Source organism: Macrotis lagotis, chromosome 5 (genome assembly GCF_037893015.1).
Source record: "Macrotis lagotis isolate mMagLag1 chromosome 5, bilby.v1.9.chrom.fasta, whole genome shotgun sequence".
Classification (NCBI taxonomy): Eukaryota; Metazoa; Chordata; class Mammalia; order Peramelemorphia; family Peramelidae; genus Macrotis; species Macrotis lagotis.
In genome coordinates this window covers 129745793-129770919 of record NC_133662.1, presented here as the reverse complement: position 1 = coordinate 129770919, position 25127 = coordinate 129745793, and the positions used below count along the sequence as shown (strand labels likewise).

Here is a 25127-nt window from a genome sequence, read left to right as displayed (position 1 = left end):
TGGCAGGATTGTCATACCAACCAATCAATCAATAGACACTCAATAAGTGTTTTCTATGACCAGGCACTGTTCTAAGCACCTGAGATACAAAAAGAAGCAAAAGATAGTTCCCGCCCTGGACATTACCATCTAATGAAAGAGACAACAAACAAATAAACATAACAAAGCAAATAATGTATAAGATAATAAATAATAACTGAGGAAAGGCACTGGAATTATGAGAAAATGGTGAAAACTTCCCTGAAGATGGTAGGAATTTAATTGGAATTTAAAATAAGCCAAGGAGGTCAGTAATAAGAGCTGAGAAGCAAAGGGAGAGCCCGGGAGGGGGGGAGAGTCAAAGAAAATGTCTGGAACTGAGACAAGGAATGCCTTGTTTGTGGAACCCAAGGAGGCCAGTATCCCTGAATAGAAGAGTATGTTTTGGGGAGTAATTGAAAAAGGTATACATTTATGAAAAATGAAGGAAGCAGAGAAAGATTCAGTATAAAAGATTAGAACATTTTAAAAAAGATTACATTATATATATATAATGTTCCTTATACCACACACACACACCTCTTCAAAGGAGCAGAGGGGCATAATATTGCCTTAACTTTTCTTTGGGATCAAACTTGTTCTTTACAACATTAATTTTTTATTGTGTTGTGGCTGTGATTCTTGATTTACATTAACATTGTTATTGTGTATATTGTTTTTCTGACTTTTCTTAAGTCTTGCTAACCCCTCACTTTATTTAATAGTTTCCTAATTGTCCTGTCCACTTCTATTATTTTTTCTTTTTAACTAATTTTTAAATTGAACATTAAGGAGATCAAGATGGAATAATAAAAAACACTAGAAGGAAATAGTACCATAGAAACCAAAGGAGGAGAAAGAACCCTTTGTGGAAACAAAGATATTTCATAGCAGGTACCTGTCTTATATTGGCAAAGTGAAGAGATAAAGAGATGTCAGTGTAACTGACATTTACAAGTACAGAGCATGATCCTGTTAAAATTTAGAAATGTAATATGTAATCATGATGAAGAAAAAACTATTCTTATTTTTTCTAAGCAGAGATATGTTATTATTTTAATCTCAGAATAGATTTCATAATATCCTAGCATTAAAAAAGCAGAACTGAAAAGAGTCAAGTACAGTATAGAACCTGTAGCCTCTTCTTTGGAGAGTAGATTCTGGTCATAAAATGATTAAATTCGAAGCTTTAGCCATTAGTATAAAGTCACCACTCAGCCCTAAATTTTATTTTCTATAACACAGTTCTTTACTAGTCAGGTCATCAATCAAAGAATCATGGAATCTGATCATTGGGAAAGCCCATGAGAGACTTCTAGTTCCATTAATACCCATATAATGTATTCTCTCTAAATATTCTTAAAAGTAGTCATCTGGCCCCTGCTTAAAGATGTGCAAAGATGGAATACTCTGCTTTCAGAGATAGCCAGTCCCCAAATTTACTTTCGAATGACAGACATTATTTGGAAATAATTGTCTTATATTGTGCTGACATCTTACTCTCTGTAGCTTTTAATCTAAACTTGAGTTCTGGTTGTGCCTTCTGGGACTTAGTATGACAAATTTTCAATGTGATATTATTTTGCAATTCCCTAAGTCTTTTCTTCTCCATGCTAGCTAAACATTAATTCATAAGCATTCATTAAGCACCAAACCCTGTTCAATCACTGGAGAAACAAGTAAGAACAATGAAACAATCTAAATTTTTAGAGAGTTTACATGAATTCATCCTGTATGTCCAAGATTCCATTCTCCTTAGTATCCTTGCTGCCATCCTCTGATCATGGTCCACCTTGTCAGCATTGTCTTAAATATGTGACCCCTACCAAAGTTGAACATAATTTTCCACATGTGTTCTGACCTCCCTACTTTCCTCAGTTGTTTAAAAATGATTTCTGTAAGACTGACAATTAAAATAGTTGTATAAATTCCAAAGTAACAGAAGGAAATACATCTCTGTAATTTTTGTTTCTAGATGTGAATGCTTATATTGAATTTATATCTATGTCTATAGATATATATCTATGGCTATATCAACCATATGTCCATCTATCTATGTGTCCATCTATTAATCTATTTTGATCAATCCATAATCTAGGTAATGCTCTAGGTAGAGAGTGCTGCGACTGGAGTCAGGAAGATTGAGTTCACATCTTCCCTTAGACACTTGCTGGCTCTGTGACCCTGGGCAACTGACTTAATTCTATTTTTTTCCCCTCATCTGTAGATGAACTGGAGAAGAAAATGATAAACCATTTTTCTTTGCCAAGAAAAACCACAGAGAGTTAGAAATGCCTGAAATGACTGAACAACAACAGCAAAAAATCGATCAGTCTACCCTCTCTCTCTCTCTCTGTCTCCCTCTGTCTGTCTGTCTGTCTCTCTCTCTCTCTCTCTCTCTCTCTCTCTCTCTCTCTCTCTCTCTGTCTCTCTGTCTCTCTGTCTCTCTGTCTCTCTCTCTCTCTCTCCCACACACACACACACAGAGCTTCTATCATACCTCCTAAGCAGCATGATTTCACTTTTGAGATTTTGATTTTTATATGATTCCAGAAATTTCTGGGGATTACTCAGTAATATTTAGCAATTCTGCTTTCAGCCATATCCATAATTGCCTTTTGTCATACTCAAAATTATTGTACCTATTAAATCATCTTATTACAAATACTTTTTTACAATAATGTCATCAAAACAATCTGGTACTGGTTAAGAAATTGATCAGTGGAATAAATTAGATATATGTCATGTAGCCACAATAATCTAATATTTGAAAATGCAAAGATACAAGCATGTGGGAAAATAATTCATTATGTGATCAAAAAGTGCAGGAAAGTGAATGGAGAGAACTCTTTACTCAAATTGATTGGTCTGGCACTTTGGTTATTGGAAATTTATACAGAAATGGAAAGATTAGAATTCATTATAGAATATCTAAAGCTATTCTATAAGTAACAGAAATCTGATTCATTCATTGCCGTATATTTGGTTTTCCTAAAATAGGATTTAACTACAATTATCTCTTTATTTATGGTTTTCCATTGGTTAATTAAGAATTGATTTATGCATCTCTGAGATTTTTCTCACAGACTAGAACAGGAACAAATTTTAAAATAAATAAAAAATATAAGCTGTAATAAAAACACATAAATTAAAAATATAAACCTGGCACTACAATCAATTGGCACAACCAATTGAGTTATACAAAATAATGCAGCATCATTGCCTCTGTAAAATTAAATTCTTGAAGTATGTTGTCTCACAAATGAATAATCAATAATAAAACAAGATTTAAAAGGTACTTTTTAAAAAAATAAATGCCCTCCAATTGATATTAGACAAAATAATGAAAAAAACAAAACTATCACTCTTTGCAGATGATATGATTGTATACTTAGAGAATCCTAGTGAATCACCTAAAAGATCTAGTTGAAATGAATATCATCTTCAGCAAAGTTGCAGGATGTAAAATAAATCCACAAAAATCATCAGTATTTTTATATATTGCCTGCAAAATTGAACAGGAAGAGATAGAGAAATTCCATTTAAAATAACTGTAGACAGAATAAAATAATAATGAGTCTACTTGCCAAAACAAGTCTGGAGATCTATGAACACAATTACAAGACACTTTTCACATAAATAACTGGAGAAATATTAATTGCTCTACTGAGATAATATAATAAAATTATATTTTCTACATAAATTAATTTACTTATCCAGTGTCACATCAATCAAACTACCAAGAAGAAAATCGTAGCAAAATTCAACAAGAAGCACAAAAAAATAAAGAATCTCAAGGGAATCAATGGGAAAAAAATGTAAAGGATAGTGGATTAGAGGTCCTAGATCTCATACTGTATTGCAAAGCAGTAATCATCAAAACAGTCTGGTACTGGTTAAGAAATAGATCAGTGGAATAGATTAGATATATGTCATGTAGTAATAAATGGTCACAGTAATCTAATATTTGCAAATGCAAAGATCCAACCTTATGGGCAAAGAATTCATTATGTGACCAAAAAATTCTAATTTGCAGGATGGCTACTATAGAATTATATTTTGCATAACTGCACATGTATAATCTATAACAAAGTGCTTATCTTCTCAAGGAATGGAAAAGGGGAAGGGAGAGAGAAAATTTGAATCTCAAAAATTATTTTAAAAATGTTAAAAATTGTTTTTACATGTAATTATGAAAAAATAAAATTAAACATTAAAACAAAAAAACTTGACTTAGATTTTAAAAAAGAATTCAAACTTTGGTTTGTAGACCTTTTAGAATATCATGAATATTTACTTATTTTGCACAATATTGCATTAACTCCAAATTCTTCCTTTAATTTTAAATTGAGATTTCTTTGTTTTTAATCATGTGATTTGAAACAAATATTCATAAGATCTGATCTTCTTAAGTGATGTTTAATCTTACACCTTCTAAAATGAGTTCTGAATTAGTGAATACAATTACTGATGTTTCTATCTGAAGTTACTAAGAGGCCTTTTTAGATTTAGAAAACTGGAGATTGACTACATATCAGCTTTCAGATATGCTTCTGCTAAACACTCATAATTCACTTACTCTCCTGCAACTCATTACTCCGAAGGTTTGATTCACTTGTATCCCCACTTGGGTCTTAAATTGCATTTCAAAACACTCCTATCCTTCATCCATTTTCAGAATGACCATTACAGGTGATGGGAACTGGCCACAAAAATCAATGGTGTGCCCTTTCTAATTTTCCCTCCTTTGAGCACATTTTTTTAAAAAAAGTCTTTTTTCCAGTTTGCTATAGCTTTAACTTATTTGATTTCACAAACTTAGAAGTTATATTTTCATCATTTAAAAAAAAGATTCAATTCTCTTGTTTTTTGCTAATTTTGAAATTTTAACTTATATTAAAAGTAAAATCCTAAAATTTATCAGCATATGGAAAACATTGAATAATCATTATTAATGTCTGAAACTTTCTGAATACTCATAGAATCTATTATGTATTATCTCATTCATTTACCACAAAGCTCATTTGATGTAAATTGAATGATATTTTGTTTTGAATGAGGTCTAATTGATCTGGTTTTCTTAGGAGATCAGTTTTACATGGTTTCTTTTGCTGTTATTTGTTTTTGTTTTCCCAACACTGGAATAAACAATGACCCATGTAACTAGCATTAAATCATTAGTATATTGCTTACTTCAATGAATAAATGATCTCATTGATGTAAGTACTTGTCAGATGGATTTCAACCCTTTCTAAGCAATTCTTTACTTTTTTTTTTATTTTTGCAAGGCAGTGGGGTTAAGTGACTTGCCCAATGTCACATAGGTAAATTAGTACTGTCTGTGGTTGTTGGATTTGAACTCAGGTCCTCCTAACTCCAAGATTTGTGCTCTTTCTATCCAGCATTATCTAGCTGCCCCATCACCAAGCTATTCTTGATTCTTTTACAATATATTTTGTACATATATATTTTCTCTTCCTTGAGAGAATGCAAGATTCTTGAGGGAAAGGACTGTTTCATTTTGATTTTTTTTAATCACTAGTCTTAAGAACAATGCATAGAACATAATTTGCATAAATAAAATATTGATTGATTGATTGATATCTTCTTGTATATCCTAAATCTAACATTTGTCTCCTTTATCTGGAAATCTGTGGTTCTTTTAATATTTCATAGATACAATTGCAGCTCTTGGGATAGTCATTTGTTATTCCTTGCCCATTTCCTTTATGTAGTATGTATTCTCAATAATATCTTAGACGCTGACTGAGTTATATACTGTCCAGTGCACTGTGTTCACATATACCATGTGTCTTTTCACTAATTTTTTGGCCATCTATATTTTGTTTCTTCTGAGAATGTGACTTTCCATGATTGATAGCCTTAAAGTATCAGAGGCAGAACACTACTATTAAAAATGATGAACTTTGGTGACAAGATGCAACTTGGATTTATCCTTATATCGATCAGAAGTAAAATGGAATTCTGATAAAAAAAAAAATCAGGTTCTTCCCCCTTAAAGTGGGTTGTTTTTTTTCTATTCCACAAAGCATGAATGACTTTTCTAGGAGGAAATTTGCATCATATGGAGTAGGTGGTGCTTTATCTATTCAGAATGCCAATATGAATTCAGTTCATTTTGAACCATGTTGACACATGGGAATACAAGGGAAATAATACAAGGGAAATAAAACATAAAAACATTGAAAGAATTTTTAACAGATATGTTTGATCTTTAAAGACTTCAATCTTGAGAAAATTCCTGTTCGTAAAAGTGAAATAATTGACTTAAAAACTTTTCAGAGAAGAGGAAGTCTTGATATCAACTAGAAAAAAATCAGATGTACTTTAGAATTTGGTATAGGTAGTACAGTCAGGGGCTGCCAAAAATGTTCTTTTGTAAATTCAGGTTTTATGCAAAGTGCATATGACAGACTTTCATACCATAATTTCAATCATACATTTATCTTTACATAACATTCTTCATGCATTTAGGAATCAAATATTTGCTTGGCACTGTGTAAAACATTGGGGAGATATAGAGACAAATATGAAACAATCACTGTCCTTAAGCAACTTAAGGGCGGAGTGATTTATGAACATTTTGGTAAACATTTATAAAATAATTGGAGAGCACTAGCAATTGTGTTGAGCTGGACAAATCATATGTATAAGGTGATGCTTGAATTGGTCTTTGAAGAAAGCTAAAGATCCTAAGAGGCAGAGGTACGGAGTTGAATGGATATGAGAGGACCAACAAGTAAGACAATGTGTTTGGAATACTGAGTACAGGAAAGGGAATCATTTCTAAATAATTCTAAACTTACTTTGGTAGACTTAGAAATATATAGACCGAGGCCAGATTACGAAGACTTTTATAGCAATGTAATTTGCATTCATCCTAGAAAAAGTAGGGTGTCGTTTAAGGTTCCTGAGTAACAGATGTGAGTCAGGAACCTTAATTTGACCCCTGTGAGGAGAAAATGGAAGTAGAACCAAGAGACAGAACTTTCACAAAAGCCCAGAAAAGAGAATTGGTCAGTAGTGTCAAATGCATTAGAGAAGGCAAGAAGAATGAGATTTAAGAAAAGGTCATGGGATTTGGCATTTAGCAGATCATTGGAATTTCTAGAGAGAACAGTTTGAGTTGATAAGGTCACAAACCGAAAGGTGGGGAAATGAATAGGAGGATAGGAAGTAGAAGTAAATGAGTATAGGAAACTTTTTTCCTATGATTTCTGCTATGAAAGTAATTTAGATATAGAATGAAAGTTGAGAGATTGATAAGGTCAAATGTGGATTTTTAAGGATGAGGAGACCTTGCCATGTTTACAGGCATCAAGGAAAGAACTAGTAGATGGGGAGAGACTGAAGATTAATAAGAGAGAGTAGGATTTGGGGACAAGCTGCTAGAGGAAATACAGGTATACAAGATATATGCCAAACAATAAACAATGATATAAAATTACTGAAAATGAATGAGAAGCAGATATGAAAATAAAAAAGATGATACCAATATGGGAGAGTATAGCCAAAAACTATGTTCAACTTGTGAGAATACAAGTATAAAACAGCTTTTGACTAAAACTATAAAAATCAAATCATACTGGAACTATGTAAGGAAATCAATTAACAATACATAAGAGATATTTTTAGACAACACTGAAAATCCAATTGTTGTCAGACAGCTTGAATTTGAGAAGGATCTAAGAAGGGTGGCTAGGTATTAATTCTCTTTCCTTGTTTTCATTTATATTTATCTACTTTCTTGCACTTCTGTGGTAATATCTTCAATCCACCCTCAGTCCTTTACAGTCAGATTCTTGCTACTTCACTCCTAATATATATTATCCTCCAGAACCCAAACTTGACTATCCTGCATTACCTGCCTATTCCAGACTCTTGTTTTTTTTCTCCTTCTAGTCTAGCCACCTGTCTATTCCATACCTATATTAATATGTTTTCTTTCTCCTCCTGTTTCACATTATGGTGCTCTTTGGAATTGGGGGAAAAAAATGGAACTGATTTGACATTAGTCAATGTGTCACTTGACCACTCCACCAAGACTGCTCTACAGTAATTCTTACTGGAATTAGATTTTTCTTTACTTCTCTTTGCCTTCAATTTACCTCTTATGTTTTTTGCCTTTTGATAAATATCTTTTGACTTTTCCGTCTCTGCCTTTAATTTTTTAAGAATATATTTCTCAATGTTGAACATAGTTTTGGATATACTCTCCCATATTGATACCATCTTTTCCATTTTCATATCTGCTTCTCATTCATTTTCAGTAATTTTATATCATTGTTTATTGTTTGGCATATATCTTTGTCTTCATCTCCTCAGTTTTTGGATTCTCCCTCACCATTTCCCATTTTCTCATTAATGTTATTTTTTCTTGCCTTGGCAGTCAAAATTTCATTTTTTATGTTGCAGTTATATTTCTAAACATTATGTTTCAAAGTCTTAGCAAATGGGCTCAACTAAATGGGACAATCAAAAGATTGTCAGTACTTAGGACTGGCATGCTCCAACTTACTGTTGTAATGGATATTTCTAGCTCAGTCTTCTTGCTGCTACTGTGCTAAGAAAAATTCTGCCCTAGACTCTATCTTAAACCTTGTTTGCTAGAAAACCACAAGACATGCTACTAAAGTCTGCAAAATTAAATTTGGGACATAAATTTCAACTCCAATTTTGACCAGTTAGTTCCTTGAACTTCCTTAAGTAGATACTTATTTTCCCTGAACTTCCCTATGTAGAAACACGTATTTTCCCTTTTTTGTTGTATTTCCTAATATGTAAACTCTTACCTTGCTCTTGTGTTTTCTGCCAAATTCCAATGTGCCAATTCTTGTTGAAATTGATGCTTGGAAACTACTGCTTTTATATTTAGTGCAATCTAAACATAATAAACTACATTAACTGCTTCTGCATCATTGATTTGGTAATTGACATTAGTCCCTAAACAAGGGATCCTTGAGAAGTTTTCATTTCGCATTTATCAAGAAAGCCTTGGAACATCATCTTATTTCCATGAGTCTTCTTGAACTTTGTGCACATAATATAATCTGTTTTCCTGGTGTTTGATCTTGGCTTGTCCTATTAATTTCTCATCTAGTTCACATTCCTAGCAGCTTTATTCATTCCTTTGGTATAATTTATCTTAAGTACTCATTCCTGGTTTATCCTTTGGCTTTGGAGTCCATTCTTTTTTTGTGACTATGTTATATATTTCTGCTATCTCAGCTCCCTTCCCCATGCCCAGTTTCCATCCCTATATGACCAGACAACTGACACAGTCAACATAGATATCTTGTTCCTGCTAATATTAGCTATTAACTTTTGATTTCCTGCATCCTAATGGTGTGATATAATATTCAATCACTTTGGGACTATGTTTTTTTTTAATCTACTAGTTTTGGTCACATTCTTATTCTTTTCAAAAATGGAATTCTATTTCCTCTCAAATGTGACTGAAACATAGGTCCCTACAATCTATTAGACAATAAAATTAGGATTTATATTTGACTTGCATGCAGTAAATAATATTGAAACTATTCATTTTCAGTTACAAAAATGTGAACTTTTAAGTACAAAAAGGTGATAGTAGCTTGATGATAAATTAATACCTGATGAGGCACAATATTACATTTATTCTAACATTGAACAAATTTGGAATATCATTAAAAACTTAATTGGATTCTTTAAAGAACTTATGAAAAAGTTACTTGCATCAAAATTTCATCCAAATCTAATACATAACTCTGTAGTCATCCATTACCCAGTTCCAACATCCCAGTTCCATGTTAAACATCAGGATGGGGAAAAACAACAATCATGAGGCAGTGGGGCCCCTACCTGGGTAAAGACCAGAGTGTAGAGTAGGCAGGCAATGAGCAGAATTGTGTTTCAATCACACCATCTTGGAAACCTAGGATAGGATATCTATCTAAATAGATAGATCTAAACCTATCTAAAACCCAGAACAAGCTACAAAAGTTCAGTCAAGCCAATTCCCCAACCACCCTCTACCAACTCCCTGCGGTGAGTAGAGCTCAATTCTGTGATGAAGTCCAAAGACAAGAAATAAGCTAGCAAATGAACAAATAGCAACAACAACAAAAAGGAATGTGACCATAGAAAGTTTTTATGGTGACCTCAAGGAAGCTGAAGAGACAGGTGAAAAGACAATGACATGAATAGATCTACAAAACTCAAAGAAAAATGTTAATGGGAAAAGAATTGAATAAAAATTCCTAGAAGAGTTAAAGAAAGAGATTTTTATAAAGAATCAAAAATACTTTTAAAATCAAATAAGAACTCAAGAAAAATTGGGGAAAATAATAGGAGGAATGCAGAAAAGAAGCAAACAAACATGAAAAGAGAATTACTCTGTAAAAGAGGCATAAATATACATGTGTGGGGGAGTATATCTGACTACCATTTTAGAATGGTGTTTTTAAATAAATCATGAACATTTTTTCCTAAGGAATTCAATTTATTCCAATAAGCATTTTAAAAGATCTTATTATATGTCAAATGCTATACTAGATGTTGGATACTATGCTAGTATAGGATGATGTTTTTTGATATAATTGAGAGTATGATTATATTTTTATGGATATTTTATTTTATTTTTTCAATTTCATGTTTTGAAAATTTTTCAACATTCATCCACAAGCATATTATATATTACACAATTTTCTTCTGCCTTCCCTTCCTACTCCGTTCCCCTCAGCTGCGAATATTGTTATATGCATTTGTGTTTAACATGTTTACATATTAGTCATTATCTATATGAGGAATTAGGCTTAAGGGAAAAGAAAGAAAATCATGACATTTGAAGGAAAAACATAAGGGAAGTTTTTCAAAAGCCAACATAGTGTTCATTCAGATTCTGTAGTTTTGTTTTGTTTTGTTTTGTTCTTCTGGATATGGATGATATTGTACATAACAGATTGTCCTAGCTGAGAGTATGACTATAGTATTTGAGACCTTAAACTGATCATAGATTATAGATCAGTTCCTCAAATCTAAGTGTCTCATTCAATAAATGAAGGAAATGAGAATAAAATAGTTAAGTGTCTAGTCCATAGTTACAGTGGCTTTAAAGGACTTGAATTCATTGGTTCCTTACTTCAAGTACAATACTTCTCTGTTTTTTTTTTTCAATACTTCCTCTCCATGAGTGAGTCAAGTTCCAAATTTTCTTGTTTGAAGTAGCTCCCTTTGAACAGTTACCTTTCCATTACCCCTGAATCAAAATAGCATGATCCATAGGCCCCAAAGCAGAAATGTTCAGGGGATGATGAGTAGACCAACTTGTTTGAAAGGAAGGAATGATATTGAAGATTGATGGTAGATCCATTTGGGAATATAGTTTGTAGGCACATTGCAGAATGTCTTCGAATAGATTTATGTTAAGTTTAGATCTAATCCTTCAGACAGTGGTGAACCATTGAAAGTGTGGGAAGTTACATGTTCTGACTCATGTTTGATGACTGATTTTTCTCTGAATCTTCTATCTCAGTGAAAAATTCTTATAGGGAAATTGTGGTACTAGTTCTGTCCTTGGTGGTACATACTCTACCCAATGTCCTAAATTAACATTGGTCTTATGACCCTAGCACTACACACTAGACCTGGGTTATTTCCTGAGCCTGACTTTTCCCCTGATTATCCATCAGTACATATTTACAAAGAATGTACTATGTTCCAGATATTTTGCTAAGCACTGGGGATTCAAAGAAACATAAAGACAGCCTTTGCTTTCAAGAAATTCATAGTCTAATGGAGAGGCAATATACAAAAATCTAAGTTCAAATAAACTAAACATCTTATATTTGATAGTAGAAGTGAGAGGGATTCATTAGAGTTTATTGAGTAGGGAATACTATGGTTCAACCTGTCCTTATGAAAGATTACTTTGAAAGTTGAATGAAGGATGAAGGGGAGAAAGTTGTGAGGGATGTTGTAGTAGACCAGGCAGGAAGGGCTTATAGCTAATTGTGGTAGTAAATAGCCCTCTAAGACTACAGATCAGTTCTATCTGATTGCAGCACTGTTATGAGTTTATGCTAAACTACTCTTTCATTGTCTTAGATGAAATAAAAGATTCTATTCTCTCTCTTTCTTAGGTTCAAGTCAACAAATAATGTTTAAAGAAATTATAATATAGAAATTCAGGAGAATACCATACACTTTTGTGTATAAGAGATGAGAAAAGGGACAGTTTCAAAAAAATGGGAAAATTTGAATGAATTGAGAAGTAAAGTGATCAGAAGCAGGAAAATAATTTACACGATAAAAACAATATTGTAAAAGTGAGTAAATGAACAAGGCTAAAGAACTCCTGATTAATGCATTGACCAGCCAGGACTAAAGAGGACTGATGATGACAAATGTCATCCACCTCCTAACAAAGAGGTTATGAACTTAATATGTCAAATGAGACATTTTGAGTTGCTTGATTATGCATATTTGTTATGAGAGATTTTGGTCTTGCTTTATTTTTATTTTCCTTCCCTTAGCATTATGGGTGAGGATAATGACTAGAGAGATAAAATTAATATAAAAATGTTTATTAATCAAAAAAGTAAACTTAAAGAACTAAAATAATCATTAAACACCTATCCTGATTCCAACCACTTCAGTACTCTAGTGTGCAGCATAGTGCACATGTGATTCCCTCTTTTTAAAAAAGAAAAATGTACAAATGAATAAAAGCTCTAATTTAAAAAAAATTATAAAATACAAAACACTCATAAGGAGATTCTCAGTCTTGTTCAACCGTTTGTGCTTCCTTTTGGGTTTTCTTGACAAAGATAATACAAGTGCTTTGCCATTTCCTTTCCCAGTTCATTTTTAACAGATGAGGAAACTTTAGCAAACTGGGTTAAAATAACATATCCTGGATCATACAGCAAGTAAGTGACTAAAGTTAAATTCAAACTCAGGATTTTCTGAGTTCAGGCTCCATGGTCTTTACATTGTATCACCTAATTACCTCTATAGGAATGTGACCTGATCCTATATATTAATTTGAAGTATCATGGTAGGATTAGAAATAGAAAGGGAGGGATGTGAATGACATTACAAAGGATTAGGCAATTGATAGGGAGCAAAAAATCTAAGATTATAAAAAAGTTTATGAGAATTTGGTAATTACGAAAATGATGGGGCTATTGACAGAAACTAAAAAACAAATTCAAAGGGGAAGCTACAAAAGGATTGTAGCTTTCATTTTTATTCTTCCTCGGAATGTAGTTTAGCATTTTCTAAGCAATGAATATAACCTCTATATTCTTCATTATCTTTAAGATAGATTTCTAAATTATATTTTCTTCTGTTATTATTCTTTAATGTTTGTATAGGTCACACATCTACAACCACCACGGTGATAGATGGCAAAAATGGATCTGTGCCTAGGACATCTGGAAAAATGCTGAAAAGATCAGTGACAGAAGATATTGTCACAACATTCAGCTCTCCTGCTGCATGGCTTCTGGTTATTGCTCTAATCATTACCTGGTCAGCTGTGGCTGTTGTTATGTTTGATCTAGTGGATTACAAAAACTTTTCAGGTAAGACACATGGAATTTTTTTTTTAGGTTTTTGCAAGGCAAACAGGGTTAAGTGGCTTGCCCAAGGCCACACAGCTAGGTAATTATTAAGTGTCTGAGACCGGATTTGAATCCAGGTACTCCTGACTCCAGGGCTGGTTCTTTATCCACTACGCCACCTAGCTGCCCGACACATGGAATTTTAATGTAGATGTCTTAGTTATGATTTGCTTTTTTATCCACCACTTTAAAAAAAATTTGTCCCTGCTCAGTTATTATGCATTCACTAAATAGTACATATGTCCATACTAGCAACTGCAACCCGATATCCCACAGTCCTACAAGGGACTATCCATAGATTTCAGGAATTCATAAATTAGAATGAGAAAAAAAATTACACTTTGATTTTCAATGATGCCTAACTGAAATTTACCACCCCCTTCAATTATGCTTAACATTGTTATGAAGGATCCATAGTCTTTTTACCACACTTGAATATCAGAGGTGTCAATTATGCATCTATATATAGATATGTGTATGTTTTGTATATTATATATGTATATATTTGTGCATTTGTATATATGGATATGCATATATAAATAGTATATAATATGCAGTAATTTGATAGAATATGTGATATAACTAATCATTTATATAACATTTTAAAGTTTGGAAATAATTTATATATATATATATATATATATGTATGTATGTATGTAAAAATCTCAGTTTATCCTTTCAACAACTGTGGGACGTCGGTGCTATTATTATCTCCTTTTTATAGGTGAGGAAACTAAAGCAGACAAATTAAGTGACTTGCCCAGGATCATAATTAGTATCTGAAGATGAATTTTACCTCAGGTCTTATGGATTCCAGTTTCAACACTCTATTCTCTATATCATTTATCTTTCAGGAGAGACAGAAAAGGTTAAGAACCCCTGGAAATGTTTAGTATATCCTTGTAATATTGGCTTTTGAACAATTGTTACTATAATTAATTGTATTGACTCAGAGTTTGAGTATTGGGAGAGAGATGGTGCCATTTGTAGAATTATGGAAGAAGATCAAGTTGGAAGTAGGAGGTGCAAATGATTAGTTCATTTTTGAGGTTGGCATATTGAGTCTGAGGTATAGGTTGGACAGATAGATTGGATATGACAAATAGGGAGATGGGACGGAACTCAGGGAAGAGACAAAGCCATCTTTTCAAGAATATGTAGGTAACTTATAACCTTGCCATATTTAATATTGATTGATTAATTAATTGATGCTACTCAAAATCTGAAATAATTTGAAATGAAAGGTCTTCAAAATAACCTAGCAAGGCAACGTAGATGAGACTTTGTGCCATGATTATATTTTTTAGAACCCAAGTTCTCTTTCCCTTCCAAATTTTCAGTTTCTTGATCATCTCTCCCCATTGGTTTTAGCCTTTTTACTTTTCCAGCAAGAGTAGAGACAAGAGGATGGCAGCTGCAAGTATCATAGCTTCAGCTTCAGACATTTGGCTCCCTCATGCTCATTGTGACATTTAACAGATGTGCTACTGAAATCATCAAGTGAAATAATATGAACAAACAATTTTGAAATCATGAAGTTAGAGACCTGTATTGAACTAATAAATAAGATCAAATAAATACTAGGTGCATTTCAGAATTAGAAAAGAACTTATTTTGTAAATGATAAATTAATATGAAGGTGACATGCATGACAACAGTGATTATAACAAAACAAAAGACCTTCATATATTTTCATCATAATGATTAACTGGGTTTATTTAAATGGAGGAATGATTTCTCTGATAACTATGTAAAGACCTCTGAACCTGAAACAGGATTCCTTAGATCACATCACAGTTGCTGATGTATGAAAATGGGCAAGTCTTTTAACCTTGCTAAACCTCAGTTTTCTCATTTGCAAAATAGAAATAATAATACTTGTACAGCTTCCTTAATGGTTTGAAATTCTCCCGGTCTACTGAAGTTTGATTGATTGATGTTTGCCTTTGACCATGGGACATCAGGGAAGTAATGCCATGACATCCAAGTGAGTTGGATTTGGGTGAAAGGGGTGCTGTGCAAAGTCATCAGCCTTACTTTCTTTTCCAGAGTCATCAGGACTTGTTCATCTGTTCATTGATGATGTTTACCTAAATTAAATGAACTAATTTAAATGGATAATTTAAATTAACTAAATTAAAGGTACATTTGTTAAGTTCCTGCTGTACACTGAATTCCATGTTGGAACTTTGAGAAATAGAAATATTAGCTAACACAGCCCACTTGGGTGGACTCTGAAAAAGACTGAGGAGAAAATTAATCAATCCCATGGAGCTTAAAGTATATTATTTAAATAAGATACATGCACAAAAGATTATTTAAAAATTCTTTTCAATTAAGGAATTACTATTTTGCAAAGTACTATGCTAGGATCTGAGTAAAGAAAAATAATTAAAATAAAAATGAAATCATTCCTCCCCTCAAAGAACTTAAATTCTTTTTAAAAAAATTCTTTTTATAAGCTTCATTTTTCTGTCAATAGCAATTACATGTAAAAATAGTTTTAAATATTCATTTTGGTAAGATTTTGAGTTCCAAATTTTTTTCCCTTCCTCTCTTCCCTCCTCAAGGCAGCAAGTACTTTGATATTGGTTATACAGGTACCATTTTGTCAAACTTATCTCTATATTCGTCATGTGAAAGAAGAATCAAAACAAAAGGGGAAAACCACAAGAAAAAAAGATTTTTTAAAAAAAAGTGAAAATAGTATGTTTCAATCCACATTCAGAGTCTGTAATTGTTTCTCTGTATATGGATGGTATTTTTCCATCAAGTATTTTAGAATTGTCTGATTATTGTATTTCTGAGAAGAGCTAAGTTTCTCATAGTTGGTCATCACACAATGTGTCTGTTACTGTGTACATTGTTCAAGGATCTTAAAATCTTGTGCAGTTAATAATATGTACATATAAAAGAATGAAGTAGTTTCACATGAAAGAGAATCCCTCTTTATGAGGTTCCTACAATTAGTAAATATTGTAGGTAGGACAAGACAGTGCTACATCTTTGCTTCCACCATTCCTTTTTTGTTATCTTATTCATTCCCTATTCTAAGTCACAGAGGTGAGGAGATAAAGTGTTCACATGGGATATATAAAGACTTAATTTCCAGGTGATTAAAGATTTTACTAATTATAGCTAGTGAATCATTGATAAAAGGATTGGTCATTTGACTGTCTCTCTTAAACTAAAGATTGTTTGTGGTAGTTTCTTGATGCTTATATGCCCTTGGAAGAAAGGGTATTCTGAACAGGTGGCAATCAGCTCTGATTGATTAGAAATTAATGAGAAGATTCAATATTATAATATTTGAATTTGATTATGTCACAAAAAGAGTCTGTAGATGTAGGTTTGAATAAAACCGGACAGTTTAAAATATTAGGCTCCAGGCTAGAGATTTTTAAATTCTATTCTAAAGTCAATACAAAATCACAAAAAAATGAATAGAAGAACATTCTGGCCTCATCTCTCATTTAAGATTATTTTAAGAATTCTCTGGAGGATAGCAAAAAAAGAAAGATTAGAACTAGACAGACTAATCAGGAGACAATTGTGATGCTTAAGTCAAGAGCTGATGAAAACAGGAACCAGAAAACTGACTGAGTAAAGACAGATTCAAGAGTTCTTCATTGATTTGGAACTCAGATATCATCTAGTCCAACTTCCGATTCTTCGAGATGACAGAATTAGTACCCAGAGTGGGGCGGAGAGTATTTCACTTAAGGTCACCCAGCTAACAAGTGGCAAAGCTGAGATTTGAATCTAGGTTTCCTTTGTGTCACACAGATTAAATAAGACTTGGCAATAGATTGGTTATAGGGGTTGGGACAAGGGAAGAAGACCAAGTGAGTGTAAGGTTGAAAATCTGAGGGACTGGAAGAAGAAAAGAATCAGGTGTAGCTTTAGTGGGAAGATAATTTATTGTGCATATATTGAGTTTGAAATGACTAGATGTCTGTGTAGAAATGTTTGCAGGAAGATGGTGAGATAGTGCTTTAGTTCAGGATAGAGATGAATGCTCAATATGTAGGAATAGAAATAATAATTGAAACCATTGAAGTTGAAAAAATCATTGAGAGTCTAGATCTGGAAAGGAGAAAAGAAGACCCAGTATATACTTAGGGACAATAAGTATACAATAATACATGAATTTATATATGTAATATGTTTAATATTAATATGAGGTAGTATTAGTATTATTAATGATAATCATTGTTATAACAATACATTGTGATCATTATAATTATGTCATATGTGAATGTGTGAATATAATTTACATATAAATTTATATTTGTGATAGTAAATGACAATAATAATAGTACTATCTCATATTTACACTATATAATACAGACAGATTTGCATATTATTACATATATAATATCCCTAAGTATATTTGTTATTTGTTTTAAAAACATTATAATAAGCTGATTACTGATTAGTTTACAGCATGAAGTTTTTTTATTATTATAAATAATTCCTATAAACAGAAAGTTTTGAAATGTTCATAGTATCCTAATGTCCATAAAATAAATTTTGAAATGCCTATACTATTTGTTCATCAAAATAATAAAATGAACTTATAAGCAGAAAATATATGGTATTTTTTTGAAAGAATCTAATTCCCTTGAGTCTGTTCCTAAGTGTAACAGCATTATTCCATTTATGTAAACATTTGAATACAATATCTATCATAAAATAGGTATTCCTCTTTATTCTATTGAAAAAATGTACTGCTCAAAAGTTAAATGTAAAAACACAATGTACATAATTGTATTAAATATAATACTTATATTTCTATTAAAAATTAAATGTAAAAGCAACATTATATATTTATATACACATAGATATGTATTGTAAACACATATATATGAGTATGTGTGTATGTATTCCAGATCCATGCCACACTGTAAGCTAGAATGAATTTTTCCTCATCTCCCCTCACCTGTACCTTTAGTTCCCCACACTCTCCTCTTTGTCTGCATAGATACAACCTGTCAAATGTAACCTCTTCCTTGTAACCTTCTCTAATGAATCTTATATTCTCAACTCAGTCCCAGGAAGAACTAAACTCATATTTATTCGAATGTTTGAGTTCCTTTTCCTCCTGCCTTTTTTATTTTATTCTTACGTTCTATTTTGTATTCTAATTGTGTACAATGCTTTCCACCCCTAGTTCCACCCCAATGTATTATCTTTTAAAAACCTGGAGTTCAGTACCATGTTTAATTTATTTTTGTATTTTCCTGAACTCAGTGTTTTCACATAGTAGGTGTTGAATAAATATCTCTTGAATGAAAGAAATATTACACACACACACACACACACACACACACACACACACACATCAATCCATGTGATGGGAGTACATTTTACACATTGTATTTGTTCATTTGCTGAGAGTTTCTGAGAGTTTTTAAATAAAGCATTATTCTAAGCACTGTAGGGATGAAAGCCTCCAAGAATCTGATGATCTAGTAGGATTAACAAAATATATACAAAAATAAACATAATTAAAGGCATAAATTCCATAAGGAAGGTGCAAAGTACTATAAATTGAGACTAGCATGGTGAAGGCTCTGAAGATCTCTTCAGATGAGGAGCAGTTGAAAGAACTGGAGATTTATATGCAAAGGAGATAAAAGGTTTAGCAAGAGTCAAGATAGCTCCCTTCAAATATTGGAAAGGCTGTCATGCATTAGATTTGTTTTCCCTGGTTCCAGAGGTAGAACTAGGAGCAAGGAAATAAGATGACAAGAGATAGAGACTTGAAGTAAGAACAAACTTCCTACAAATGAACTTCTTCAGAAGGTGTTGAGTTCCACTTGATTCACAAGATCAGAGATCCACAGAAAGTGGATAATCATGTGTCAGTGATGTTGTCGAGAATGCCTGTTCAGATATGATTTGGATCACATAGTAAAGAATCTCAGAAATGGGAATAGCATGCACTTTATTTTGACTGGAATATTGAATACATTTTAGGTAAAGTTGGGATGTGAGACTGCAAAAGCATATTGAAGACCTTTCAATATCTGTATAAGAGTTTTTTTAAACTTTGTTTAAGAATGTCATAATTGGGTGGCTAGGTGGCATAGTGGATAAAGCACTGGCCTTGGAGTCAGGAGTACCTGGGTTCAAATCCAGTCGCAGACACTTAATAATTACATAGCTGTGTGGCCTGGGGCAAGCCACTTAACCCCATTTGCCTTGCAGAAACCTAAAACAAAACAAAACAAAAGAATGTCATAATTTACAGCTTTATGTGACCATAAGTAAAATCTGCAAGTATCACCTAAATTAGCAATTGAATAAATGTAGATTTTTTTAATAAAAAATAAATGCAAAAGTCTCAAAATCTTCTTGAAATATTCCCAGGCTATGTAGATATTTTAAATCATACATTGAAAATATTTTAAAAATCACTTAAAGGTATAAATATTTTGAATCTCAGTAGTCATTTTCCTTTCATGCAATATATAAAAAAGTGTTTTTAGACAAATTTTCCTTTTTTAAATTGAGAAACAAAAAAAATCTCCATAGCCTTAAAACCTTATTTAATATATATAATTCTACAGAAAATTTCATAGTTCAATTTTGAAGCTTTAGAAAACAATTTGGCAACTATTTCTTACTCTTGTATTGAAATGTATCAGGCATTGTCACATGCCTCAAAGGTTTGAATTAGATAAAGGTAATCATATGTAGATTCTGTTCACAAAGTGGTCATGTATAAAAAAGATTAAATTTTCAGAAGTAACATTCAAATAGCTGCAGAGAATCAGTATAGAGTATTTGGAAAAGATTTTTACATGCCTCAAATTTTAAAAAAATTAGAACATAATTAGCTAATTAATAGGTATGTGATAATTAAAAGGGATAATATATCAAAGATTCAATAAAATTTGATCTAATCAAAAATTAAATGCTAAGTTCCTTTGAACAATAAAATCAAATATCACAAGATTAATGTAATAAATTTCTTTTATGTATAAAATGTGCTATTTCTATTCATCTTTAGAATTGCTGGACACATTTAATCCAATTCAGTTGCTAATTTTTTATTTCCATTTAGAAACCTCTCACCTGCCTTTTTTAATGTTGATCATAAGAAAGAGTTCCTTCATTTCAGTTGTAATGATTTGTAGGAGTGTAAGTAATAGCCTTCTGTTAGCAATATTTATTTTTGTTTACCATTTGACAACATTGATCCTACATTCATATTACAGATGAAAAGCTTTATTTATCACCTAATAAACTTGGAATTTCTTCCAATTTAACTAGTCATTTTAATGTCTACTATGTTATGCACAGAAACATTTGGTCTGTTAATTTGCTTAACAAATAGTATCAGAAAATCCAAAAAATATACTGAGGAAAGCTAAGAAAATTTTAGAAGTAGCCCAGCTGTCCTGAAAGCTTCTATTACTTGGGTGCTTAGAAAAGTCATTCACTTTTTTAGAACACTAAGGAATATCTTAGTGACCTTATTCAATATTTCTATAAAGAGCCACCAAATTGGATGTCAGCATGGCTAATTCAATCATTCTTGCCCTCTTTATGATCAATAACAATCAAGAACATTGAAGCAATTATTTGGCTACATGCACTGATTATTATGAGTAGTGTGAGCTGATTGTCCAAATAAGTATCTATTCATCTTGCCCATATAGGCTGTGCCTCCTTTATAAGTCTCGGATACTAAGAGAAAGTAGAGAATAGGATTAGGTTCATGAGATAAGGTTAACAGAGTGTAACATATTTATATGAAAGTCTTATAAACAACAAATGAAGTGCATTTAAAAAGTTTCATCATGAACCATGTCATTTATCTATTGCTCTTAAATATTAACTCCACTGATTTTTCTTTTCTTTTTCTTTCTGCTACTTGTCCCAGTTAAACAGGTGTGTTATTTGCCAGGGTGCTAAATTGGGAGAAAAGACCTTCAGGGTAACCCTCAATTCATGGTTGACTTTCACTTCTAATGCAAAAATTAAGTACATAAATATGTGTCTACATATTTTATATATATATATATATACATATATATATATATCCATTATACATTTCTAAAGTAGATATAATGTTTTAAATATCTAATTATGTTGAAAATAATTACATTAATTCAGTATAATCTCCCCAAAGTCTAAGGATTGTTTTCTTTTAGTCATTCTATCCTGCAGGATAGCATAGTGACTTTTACCTAGGAGGTAGGTACTAAAATGTTTAGCTAATTGAATAGATGCTTCTCTTTAAAAAAAGTATTAGAGACACTAATAGGGATAAATGTAGAAAAAATGTGGGGTGTTTTCATTTTTCCCCAAAAAATTCTTCTCTTGATAATTGCACAAGGCATCTCAACCTTCAGAGAGCCTGCTTCCTCTGATATTTTTGAAGCTGTTAATGTCTATACCATGCATTGACAAAACACTTGCTATTATGTATATGTGAGTGTGTATTATATATGGTTGAATACATATAAACACATATCTCTGAATTATCACTGTATTGTTACCTTTAAGTAAATCATGAGCCTCTTTAGGGCATCAATTCTTTTCACATGAGGACATCACAGTATCTGTCATGTTGGCAGATGTTCTATAAAAATATATTCATAATAGAGGTGGGAGGAGAGGTACTTAGAATTCAAGCTATTTGATAATATTATGATGTAGCAGGCTAAATTTCATGGCTTTAAGATTAGTATTGAAATTTTTCACTAGATTCCTGTTACAGGTGCTTAATTATAATTGCTAATGTTGATTGTAATTTATAGGTGCCGCATATTTTAAATTTTGATGCCTTTTGTTCTAGATTGTATACTTGTATGTGTTTATAAAAAGGATATAAGACAATCCAAACAATTCCTCATGTGTCTGGTCATTATACATGAATAAAACTCTGTCTCATAAGAGAATTAACCCTTATATGAAATAATTGTCATTTGTTTTGCTATAATTATTATGGTCAACTCATGCAATTGCTAAATATAATTAGCAAAAGAAAATCAAGGAATTCTTTAAAACAAAACATTTAAAAATAGCTTGGTTGGTTAAGTAATGTCGATGATAATTTCTTTCTATGACTTAAGTTCATACACTTTTAGTTATAAAGTTGGGAAGGTGCCTTAGAAACCAGTGTGTTCAATTCTCTCATTTTACAGATGAGGAAACTATATAATGTAGTGATTAAATGATTTGAAACCCAGTCTTCTATCTATATTGTCTTGTAGCTGCTTCTTTGTTTACTCCTGAATGATGTGGTCTATATTTTAATTTAGTCTTCATGATATCATTTTTTAGTACTTCAGTGAGATGAATAGATTTTATCATCTGTGATCTTTAAATGTCTTATAAAGTCATGGGAATATACTAACATATTCACCAACTGCATAGTCCTTTTCCAAAATCTCTCCTGGCAAAGGAGATAGTCTAATTAATCTATGGAATCCTTTTAGGGTTGAATAAAGGAATAAATAAAAAATTTTAAACATTTCTTATGTGTCAATAATTCTGCTGATTATTTGAGATGCAAATGCAGAAGTGAAAGACTTCCTGACCTTGTGGACATATGATTAGGGAAGAATGTTATGTGATGGCAAGCTATATATATATATATATATACATATATATATACATATATATGTATATATATATATATATATACTGCCATTACATAACATTTTTAGAGCCTTTTATGAATATGAATTGTAATGTTGATAGTGTGCCAGACATTTTTTATTTTAGTATCACCAGAGTGACCATCATAAAAGTTTGTTCATCTAGAAACATGGAATAGAATTTTTCTGAAAATATATTTACAAGCTGCCAAGGGCCCCTGTGAACCCTGATGAAGGATTGGGCAAGCAGCCACCATCCACCCTTCTTGATTACAATGTAACATCAAACCATCAAGAACTCCAGCATAGCAGTAGGAGAAAGGCAAGGTCCACTTGCACAACACTAAGTTGGCACCCTGGCACACAAAGCTTGGGACAGTGCTCCCTCTATCCCAGGAACAAAGTTTATCATTAAAAGTAACAAAATAGGTTGGAAAATTAGTAAAGAAAAAATGACCATAGAAAGTTGTAATGATGACAGGAAGATGAAAGCACAAATTCATAAGAGGACAATAATGTCAAAATGTTTGCTTGAAAAGCCTGAAGAAAAAATGGAAATTGATCTCAGGCCCCCAAAAGATGCTCTGTAAGGACTCAAAAAGGATTTCAAAAAATGAAATAAAAGAAGGTAAAGAAAAAATAATTGAGGAAAAATGAGGAATGCAAGAGAGGCATGTAAAAAATAGTAAACAGCTTGATAAAGGAAGCATAAAAAATGGAAAAGGACATACAAAAATTTACTGAAGAAAACAACTCCTTAAAAAGTAGAATTGACCAAATAGAAAAGGAGAATTAAAAAAGCTTAAATGAAGAACAAACTTCTTAAAAATTAGAATTGTATCAATGAAAGCTATGGTGTACATAAACATCAAGAATCAATTCAAAAAAAGCAAAAGAATAAAAAAATAGAAAAAAATGGAAATCAACTGATTTGGAAAATAGATTCAGGAGAGATAATTTAAGAATTATTAGATTGTCTGAAAGTTATGATTCCAAAAGGATCTGAACATCATACTTTAAGAAATTATCAAGGAAAACTGCATTGATATTCTAGAACTAAAAGGTAAAATAGACATTGAAAGAAATCCTAAAGTGAAAACTCCCTGGAATATCATAGCAAAATTCCAGAACTTCCAGGTCAAGGAAAAAATATTATAAGAAAGAAATTGTGGAACCACAATCAGGATTATTCAAAATTATCCAAGATCAGAGAACATGGAATATAATATGGAAGGCACAGGATCTAGGATTAAAACCAAGAATCATCTATCCAATGAAACTGAACATAATCCTTCAGGGAAAAAAAATTGTCATTCAGTTAATAAAGGACTTCCAAGTATTTCTAATGAATACTTGAACTTGAGATGCATATAAAGTTAAAAGGAAAGAGAAAAATAAAGAATGTAGGCTAAACTATTTGAATCTCTATGTGAGAAGATAATATTTGTAATTCTTAAGAACTGTATGTCTACTATTATCTTTAATTTTAAAAAAGTTATCTTATGTAATTTTGCAATCTCTTATATTTTATTTTTTCCTTAGGGATATGGTTTTTCTCTCTCAACACATTCAATTTTGATGAATGTATAACATGGAAACAATGTAAAGACTATCAGACTGCCTTCTCTGGAGGATTGGAGGAGGGAAGCGAGTTTGGGGAAAAACTGTAAAATTCAAAAAACAATAAAAAAAAGAAAAACATATTTTTACCAAAAAAGGAAAAAGGGAATTGTATGTCTATTAGGGAAATAAAAAAGAGTATACATCAACAGAGGGCATGGGTACAAGATGACTGATGGGTTAATATTCTCCCCCCCCCCAAAAAAAAGGGACAAGAGAGGATTACAATGGAAGCAGAAAGAAGGGA

General features: G+C 31.9%; 1 protein-coding gene across 4 annotated transcripts in view; it reads left to right on the top strand.

The window, feature by feature from the left end:
* Nucleotides 1–25127, top strand: part of LOC141487900 (triadin-like) — a 192087-nt gene that overhangs the window by 63385 nt on the left and 103575 nt on the right. For all 4 annotated transcript variants that reach the window (XM_074187490.1, XM_074187492.1, XM_074187489.1 and 1 more), the window contains exon 2: nt 13395–13604. In XM_074187490.1, coding sequence (XP_074043591.1) covers nt 13395–13604 — 210 coding nt within the window. The remainder of the gene's footprint in view (nt 1–13394; nt 13605–25127) is intronic.